Raw genomic sequence first — 9,676 nt, 5'->3', positions numbered from 1 at the left:
TAAAGGGAGGTGTCAAAGTGTGTCTCTCAACTGTAAGAAGCTTTCCTCTGGAGCAGCAGGGCCCTCGTTCACACACACACACACACACACACACACACACACACACACACACATAATCACAGATACTAACCTGTCCATTTCATTATACACAATTACACGGATTTTACTGTCTAAACATTTTGAAGAGTTAGGAGGGAACATAATATCGAAAATAGTTCTGATTTGGGTTGGGAGCTAATGCTAAGTAGCTACATTTTGTTAATGTAAGTGCAGTTATGTAACTATTAGAAAATAATGATATGGTTTATACAAGTTTAATTTTCAGTAGTGATGTTTTCATTAGTATTTCATCTACTACATGCACATGTATGCATTGAGCAGATGCTTTTATCAAAAGTGCATTTAAATCATACATTTTACATACATTGTTGTCACAATGTTCTTGCAACTGACCTACATGAATATAAAAAGGCAATCTATGTATGAGAAGCTATGCTATACTGTGCATATGACATGTTGTGGCGTCTGCTAGGTGTGACATGCATTTAATATTTATAGATATGATTATTATTGTATAAACTAGCACAACCATTTTCAACACTGAAAATGATAAGAAATGGTTCTTGAGCAGAACGTCTTGATTTCTGAAGGATCACGTGACAATGAAAACTGGAGTAAATTGCACAAGAATAAATTGCATTTTAAAATAGAACTTTCAATTGTAATAAAATTTCATGATATTAGTGTTTTTACTGTATTTTTAATTCAAATAAATGGTGCAAAAAATCTTACATTACAGCAGTGTATATTATAAATATAATATTTTTCCTATAATCTGGTGCCTTAAATTCTTTTAAAATAAAAAAATGTGCTAAAACTATTAATATGTGCAAAGTGAAGTTTCATTACTGGTTAAACAGGTTGTTGGTTATGCAAGGAATTTATTCATATGGAATTATGTTTCTTTATATATTCATGATCCTTTTCCATGAGCCAATGAATTGAGGTTAAACTGCAGCAAATTTTATTTTGTTTCCGACATCAAATTCTCTGGTCATGCTCATGAAGGTTTAGTTTTACAGTATTTAGTGAATGTGAAAAGAAGGAGGAGCAAACGGCTTATAACTGACCTAAGGTCAAGGAATGGGACTTGACCTCTGATTTATCAGCCTGTTGATGGGCGGTCTTGAGCCGGACCATATGTAAAAACAAATGCTTTTAAATTAGAACAGCCTTGACATTAGAGTCAGGTTTCATGATTCTACCTTTATCATATTATACCACATTAAATCATAATGTGGTTTCACGACCATTACAACAATATAAATGTGTGTTTGCAGACTAGAGTGCATTATGCATGAATTGAAATGAGAAAAAAAAAAAGAAAAAAAAGAGATGGAGGACGATTTCCATGGAAATGTGAAGCAGCAATTTGAGTCTAAAAATAGCTTCATTTCCATGACCAGATCCTGAGACCTATTTATGTATTCACTGAGCGAATGAACAATTAAAGCGCACAGATTGGCACACGAGAGGTGGGAGCCAGCATGAGGTTTGTGTCAACACCGCTGGCGTCTCCTCTGCTCTTATCCAGTTGTTGATATCCATTTGAGTGTTCCCCACTGAGATCCATTAATAAAACATTGGAAAAACATCTCATCCTTCAGCGCAAAAGATAAAACAAATCAAAGATGTTTTGGAGGAAGAACACATTATCTAATCTGAATATCATCATGTTCAATCACGTTCAGTGTTTTTTGCCTTTTGCTGATGTGGATATAGTAATAGTAATGATAAAATCGTGCATTTATTTCACTAGCTTTCATTGGGTTGAAAGGGCAGAAGAGATGGGGTAGCTCTCTGAGACTTGAGAAAGTCTTTGCTTTGAGCCGAAGTCTGTTCCGCCGTCCGTCGGGACGTGCAGGTCACTTTGAGAGGCTTTAAATATGTTGGCCACATTAGCTCCTCTGTTTCAGTAATGCGCTTAAATGTTGGACGGCGAGTATAGAAGCCCCTCTTCCACTGCCGTTAGTGAATAGGCTACTCTTTCCCAAAGTTGATGCCTTCTTGGTTGGGTCCCATCTGCTGCGATTGAAAGGCCTTGAAAAGGGTTTTCTTTTTGGATTGTTCCCATATCTCTTGTTGGCAGCTGAGTTCTCTGGGCAGACACACAGGCCCTAGACTTCCCCTCCCATTTCATTCTTACTTTCTCAGGCCTTTCAGGAAGGCAGGCTTAGGAAAAAGGAGGAATAAAAAAAATGCTCGCCACATTTGGAAAGGAAGGCCTCATCTGAGCTTTTTGTGTGATTGGTTATTTTCGAGGGGTGAAGATTCATATGGATGGCAGAAAGTGTGTTTGCGTGAACCTCAAATCCTTGAGTCCTTGGAAATCAGAAATGGAATCTATTCACAAAGAACGCCGTTGTCCAATTAGCATTTAACATAAAAACCCTTGGGGTACACGTACACCAATGGCCAGCTCTCCCCCGTTTGCTTCTACACACTGTTTATATGGAATGAATTACAATTCATTAAGAAGCTCGACTAGAAGAACCCCCTCCCAGGGTTGGTTGGAGTGTCCCAGCTCATATTCAGATATGTCTTATCTGTTCTTCTCAAGCCTCTCTGTTTTCAATGCAAATAATGGTTGTGGTTCTGCAGAATGGCAGTCCTGCCCGGGTACCATCCCTCATTCAAGAGCTTTTGTGCCGCACCATTTAAAGAAGCTGTCAAGTTCTTTCTGCACTTGGCAGGGAAGGCCAAATCTACAGTGCCACAGAACTGGCAAAAAGGAAACTTTTTTTTTTGTTTGCTTGCCATTGTATAGGGCTGAGTGAAGGGGAATTTTAGCAACATGTAATTTACTCTTGAGGCTTTTACAGTACGTCGCTTTAGTGATGGTAATTTCTGCCTTTGTAGGTATGAAAGGATAACCATCAATCAGTTGTCAATTGGTCAATTGCCGAAGTGATGAAAAGGAAGGGCTTGAACAATTCCCCCTCTTTGGCTACCTAGAGGACTCAGAGTGTGGGGGAAAATATGGCAACTGGATGGATTAAGAGCATGGATCAGGATTACAGGTACAGACCTGGTAAGACTGTAAACTCTAAACGGTTATTGATATTATTGAAGAGACTGTTGAAACGTTTAAACCAAGGGAAACTGTATTTTTGTTGACCACCTTTAGCCTTAATGGCTTCCAAGTTGATTAATGTTTACAGCAGTTTTACTTAACATTTCTATATTCAATAGCCATTAGCCTCCTGTGGATTTAACTTTGAATAGTCTCTCGGAGATGTACGAAACAATACTAGATTGTTAAGTGCATAGATTGTTCAATTGCATATTTTACAGTTGGATTGTGAAAAGGGAGGAAACTGCTGAACTTTTTTCCGACATCCATTCAGGAGTTAGTTGTAGAGCCGTGGATTTGTGGTGCCTATTTGAATCCCTCCCTTCAAAGAAAATCGTGTTGATTGTGTAGTCTGCTACAATGCGAAAACATCCTACCCCCCGGCAAACCTACCCCCCCACCCCAGCAACACTCTTCTCATCCACTTCCACTGATATTGATTTTGGTTTACATCTAGCATCGTCTGCAAGCTGAATGAACAGGATTACAGGCCGCGGAAAAGCGTGAGATATCATCAGCTTGTGATCCAGCCCGTGGTTTCCTAGCTACCGTATTGTCTATTCTGTTCCGCTATGTGAAAAATGTTGAATATCAACAATGGGTTTCAGTGCTGTATTGTTGAGTTTTGTATGAACTAATCTTGCTTCACTAAAAAAGACCTACAGCTTGGACAAAAGTCTATAGCCAGTGCATTCCTAGCTTCCCTTACACAGAGACAGACACAGTCAGAGAGAAGACATGCTGGGTCTCAGCTCGGCTCTCTTCTGCGAGCAGGTGAAACGCTGGATATATAAATATATATATATATGGGTCTCGGGCCTGCAGGAAAAGGCAGGCAGGGGAAAGCTAAAAGGCAAGGTAAGCTGACTCTTAGAAATTCATGGCAGTCTTTTTATCTTATGGCATATGTTTGGCCTTGTTCAGAAACTTTGTGCTCAGGTGGGATCGCGAATATTTATGTGTGGTGTGTGTGTGTGTGTCAGCCGGTGCATGTGGGGCGGCGTGTGAAAAGCTGCCAAAAGGAGCATGCTGGTTGTTTTGATTCGGAGACAGATCACGTATAACTTTGCCACCTGAGATGCAGTGAGTCTAGTCGGGATTAGGGACGCGTGATCCTTGCTAATGGCTCTTAGAGAGTCTCTGTGAATCCGCAGTGGTGTGTGAGGTGTGAACACCTGTAAACACACAGATCCATGCTGGTACCTTTATAACTCCTTGATTTGCAGGTGCCTTGGGTCACAGACTAAGGCACAGTATGTCTCTTGCCAAAAAGACGCACGTTAATTAGAAAGAATGCTACGTATGTACTTTGTTACTCTTGGCTGGCTGTTGTGTGCTTTCCGTCGCGCCTTTAGGATTAAACAATGCAACGCAAGAGATATTCGCCTGATGGGGGCGGGCTGTGTTGAGCTAAGGGATGTTTTAGCTTGAGTTATGCTAAAGATGCTGCAATTCTGCACACTGACCTTTGTGAAGCAACTCATTGGGAATTTATTTTTATGGTTTGACTTCCTTTGATTAGGTGAACTTGGTAGATTCGACTAAACTTTTTGAACGCAACATTGTGTTTTTGGGTTCATGGGGTTTGAAGCATTTCAATATTCGAGCCACACCTTTCCCAGTATATGCACTCCCAAGGATTCAATGCACTGCTTAGCTTAGCACCCTGCTCAACCTGTTGAGCTACAAAACCCTATAGTTGTACTAGAGAAGATCTGAATTGCTTTGATGTCGGATTTGTTGGCTTTGAGCCACTCTGGAAGCATAACTCATTGCAAGGGTCTTCAGGAACATGAGAGCATTGACCACCCCACTACTGCCCTCTTTCTTCCCCTCCGCTACCTGCTCGTCCGCACGTCTGATCTCCTCCGCTGAGCGCTCATGTCTGAAGTTCCCCCATACCCATCATTGTCAGTCAATTATAGGCTGGAACTGAACTAGAAAATCAGGTACAATCTAGCAATTAGTACAAAGGGTTTCCACTGTAGTGTAAAGGCAGGGATGCAGGACCCCAGCGGCTGTAAAAAATGGCCTTGATTGCCCACGGACACTGGAGTTTAGTGCTGCTTGGGTACACCCTAAAGATGCTGCCTCCTGCCCCACGGCTCCGAGCCGCAGAGTAGCGCATGGCGGGGATCCTTTTCTGAGATCTCCTTTTGTGCGTGTGTGTTTTCGCCTCCCCTGCCTCTTCATTATCCATTTCTGCCATTACATGCACTCTAAGTGAGTGAACGCAACAAAAGCGCAAGTTGTCGGCTGTGCAAGGAAGCAACATCTCTGAAAAGGGAAGAGATGTTAATGTAGTACAGTGATGGTAAGCCTGGCGGACAGTAAATGCACCGTCTTTTATGTGTTTTTTTGCGAGTGTTGCGGTCTATAAAGCTTCATCGCGTTCTGTTTGGATGCCTGGTTTTAAAGGTAGACATTAAGTCAGGCTAAGAGCACATGTGGCCGTAAGCTCACAAGTGGAAAAAATCCAGCTCCAAGCGGCTGGGTGGTCGGAGACACCCACGACATGAAATGTATTATTTGAGTGTGGTTTTGAGCACATTGTGTTTGGGATGCGGTTAACAATCGTGGTTTATTTAAAAAAAAAAAATAATAATGCCTGAAATAATGTCAATAGTTCTTCTTGGAAACCCCCCCCCCCCATAAAACATAGTAAACAATCTGATTATATTTTGGCAGTATTAAAGTGATTGATGATTAGGACAGCCAACAAATTGACACTTTCAAAGCAAATCGAATCATAATTGCAATGTTTTAGGTCGCATTTACTTTCAACATATAATTCACAACATAAATTAAACAGTTTGCTGTTTAAGTTTCTCTCTGTTTACTTTTGCCTGACATTTTATTCTTCCTAATCTCATTGAGGTTTCTGATCAGCTTAATTGTGTAATTCAGTCACTTTGATCACAGGAATTACGTTAACTTCAAAACGGTTGTTTTGACTTGATTACAGAGCTTCAGAAAACATATTAATTCTTTTAAAGCCAGTGAAATCAAACACTTTTCTTAAATATCATGCTCATCCATTTTGCAAGAGTTTTTCTATTTATGTTTTGCTTTGGCTGAGAGCAGACTGTTTTTATTTAGTGTCTTTAACATATTTCAAAATATAACAACACATGCATTTTATTGAAGATGTTTTGGGGGTTTTTTAGACTTAAATGGGCTCTTGTCAGTATACAGCCAATAACTGTTAATATTTAAAACAATTAATAATGTCTGCTTTGTAAGCGCACATGGCCGTGCCGCTCACAGAAGTGGGGGGGGGGGGGGGGGGGTTAGTACTGTGTGTCCATCCGTGTCTTCCGCTCTGGCTTGCTACTCTTCTGGCCTAAACTCCCAGGAACTGGCATTACTTTCAGACACTTTTGTTTTCAACTTACCCCGTCCGTTCTTTTGAGCACTGTTGAACTGAAACCGCTAAATTAGCTGTTTGGCTTTGTGTCCCACTTGTTGGGATGTGAACATATGTCCACTCGGCTTAATATCAACGTGTCCTTGATGCTCTGTGGATGGGTGTCAGAAACATATGCGCCTCTTCTCCGACATCTGCTTGACTTCCCATTACCATTTCCCAGTTTATGGCCGAGAGCTGGTCAAACGAGCACCTTAATACTATTAATGGTATTGTACTGAAGGAGTTTATAGTAGGTAATCTAATCTAATCTAATCTAATCTACATACGCACAATTTAATCATTTAAAATATATATATATATATATTTTTTTTTTTCGATCGTTACCCTTTCAAAATCTGAATAAAACAGATTTCTTTGGGTCAAATTCGTGAACTCGCGAACTCTGCTGTTGATATAATAGAGCAGATCTGCTTCAACTGAACACAATACAGTGTTAAGACCTGATCTGAGCTTCACTGTCACCGCCAAACGCTGCATATCAGAGAGCGCCACAGGAATACAGCCACGTCCAGCACTTCAGACCGTCCCCGATGAACAGGGGATAGGAATAGGATTAGAGGGGAAATCATATAAGCAGTTAATTGAACAACAATACCTTTATTCAGAGAATGTTGGATCAGAATCTGAGAGCTCCACAGTCCAAAAGTGCAGTGCATTTTGTCATTGGACCGTTTAGAGTTTTTGAAATTATTTATTTTGTTACACAATTAAAATATCATTACATTTATAACGGTAATACATGTTGTTATATTTACAAGAACATATTTACCTTTTTATTTATGTTGTTCTGTATTACGCACTTGCATATGTAATTGCAATGTAATAAACAGATTTGAATTTTCAGTTACACTTTATTTGATGTGTAATTATATATTTAACTACTAATTAAGTAATATTAATTAACTACATGTACTTACTATAGGGTTTGAATTAGGGGTTGGTTTAGGGTTAGTTGCATGTAATTATGCATAATGTATAGTTATTACTGTAGATTTATTGTAACACTTTATTTTATTTTGTCATTGTTACATGTAGTTACTATAGTAATAACTATAAATGATGCATAGTTACAAGCAACTAACCCTAAACCAAACCAAACCAAACCCTAACCCTATAGTAAGTACATGTAGTTACTTAATATTACTTAGTATTTAAATGTATAATTACTGTAACAAAGACACCTTAAAATAAAGTGTATTTTTTATTATTTTTTTACTTCACACTGAAAGAAATATTTGGTAAATATTTGATGTTTTCATTAATTTTGTTGTTTCATGTGCTTAATCTAAATTTAATTAATCATAATTATAATAACATGGACAAAAACTGATAATAATTTTATATTTAATACACGTTATTCATTAGTTATTGCACAGTACTTACATATGTAATTACAATGTAGTAAATACTAATTTAATCTTTTCGATTACACTTTATTTTAAGGTGTCATTGTTACGGTGTAATTATATTTAAGTACTGAGTAATATTAAGTAACTACATGTACTTACTATAGGGTTAGGGTTTGGTTGAGGGTTATTTGCATGTAATTATGCATAATTTACTGTTATTACTATGGTAAGTACATGTAACATATGTAACAAGTGTTACATAAAGTGTTCCCATATTTTCTTTAAAACAATGATCATACATGTCTTATCTGAGAGCATGATATTACAAAAACGTTGCTGGGATAAAGCTTTTTCACTTGATATTGATCGAAATCATGTTGTTTATTAGTCCTTAATCAGTATGTATATAATCAATAAATGATAAATAAGAATAAATGTTTTCCTAGCACTTTTGTAGTCTGATTTGATGCCATCCCGTGTCACTCTAATATTTTTTAAATTGAAACATAGTCGATATTTACTGAAATGTAATGATTTTATTGTGCAGTGGTAATTGATACACATTTGTTTGCATGCCGAATGTAGGTGATAGGTGTGAGTGAGTGTGTGTGTGTGTGAGTGTGTGTTGTGGGATTACAGGGATTCCTCTGATGGTGAATCCCCAGGGTAAGACCGCAGCACACTAGCTGTGTGTTCCCATATAATGAGGGTCAACAACAGTTGTTTAATTTAGCTTCCACAAAAGGGAAAAGAAACCACTGAGCTTTTCAAATCACAAAGACCGTGACTGTTGCCCAAATCAAGATGTATGGATTTGATTCATGTCAAGTCGGCATTCTGGGAAATATCCAGCGGGTCGAGCTTTTCCCAGAGTCAAAACAAGTAAATGGGACTTTTATCAAATTTTCAACGGTTAGTCAGAGAATGAGATAAAAAGGAGAATAATTTCTCTTACAGAATTTCCCAAGTTTTGTGCTTTACTAATTTTATCAGATATTCTTTTTTAATGTTATGTGATTTATATCATTATTGGTATGCGATATATATGTGTGCACATAATTATAGAAAGTGTTACAATCTGAAATGTCTGTCATGCACAATATATAATACTCCTAAAAGAAAAGGTTCTGTGGGGTTCTATATAGGTTCCCTAGGGTTCTTGACTCAATTTTAAAGAACACTTAATGCCAAAAGGTTCTATGTGAAATGTTTTAAATCATTGCATAATACTTTAATGTTCAACTGTTTATTTCTGTTTTTTTTTGTTTGTTTTTTTCTAATGATAAAGTGTTTGGGAGCTGTTTAATTAATCAAATTTAATTAGGATTAAAAATGAGTTTAAACAAAATTAATTATATTAAAACTAAACCCATAAAATGATCTATTTACAGAAAATGTTCTATTTATGATGGCGTATTTATGACGTTCTATTTAAGTGTCTTTTAGGTTAAATATATAACCCTTTTCTTGGTGCATGTATACATTGATTAGATTTCCAAAAATTATGATTCAAATAAATAAATAAGTAAATCCACCTAGACCTGGATATTAGTATTCATTCATTCATTCATTCATTCATTCATTCATTCAAAGGATGCAAGACATAAGCAAGATACAATAACAATACGAAGCTTTAGACTTTGTTGGTAGCATTTTCGTTTCAGTGATGTCTAAATAACACCCGAGTCTCAGTGTTGTCAGTTTAGCAGTTGAGTCTCTGCTGGTATTTATTTAAGGGGGGGGAGATGATGTAGATGATGTATT

The 9,676-nt window shown here is 37.7% G+C and overlaps 1 protein-coding gene across 1 annotated transcript in view; it reads left to right on the top strand.

The window, feature by feature from the left end:
• Positions 1 to 3,863: 3,863 nt before the first annotated feature.
• LOC311084540 (uncharacterized protein) overlaps positions 3,864 to 9,676 on the top strand; it is a 53,038-nt gene continuing 47,225 nt past the window's right edge. The window contains exon 1 of the mRNA XM_084116654.1: positions 3,864 to 3,991. Within this exon, the coding sequence (XP_083972780.1) occupies positions 3,872 to 3,991 (120 nt within the window). The 5' untranslated portion in view covers positions 3,864 to 3,871. The remainder of the gene's footprint in view (positions 3,992 to 9,676) is intronic.

This window comes from Abramis brama, assembly GCF_963993115.1.
Source record: "Abramis brama genome assembly, chromosome: 6".
NCBI lineage: Eukaryota > Metazoa > Chordata > Actinopteri > Cypriniformes > Leuciscidae > Abramis > Abramis brama.
This window is presented reverse-complemented; position numbering and strand designations above follow the sequence as displayed.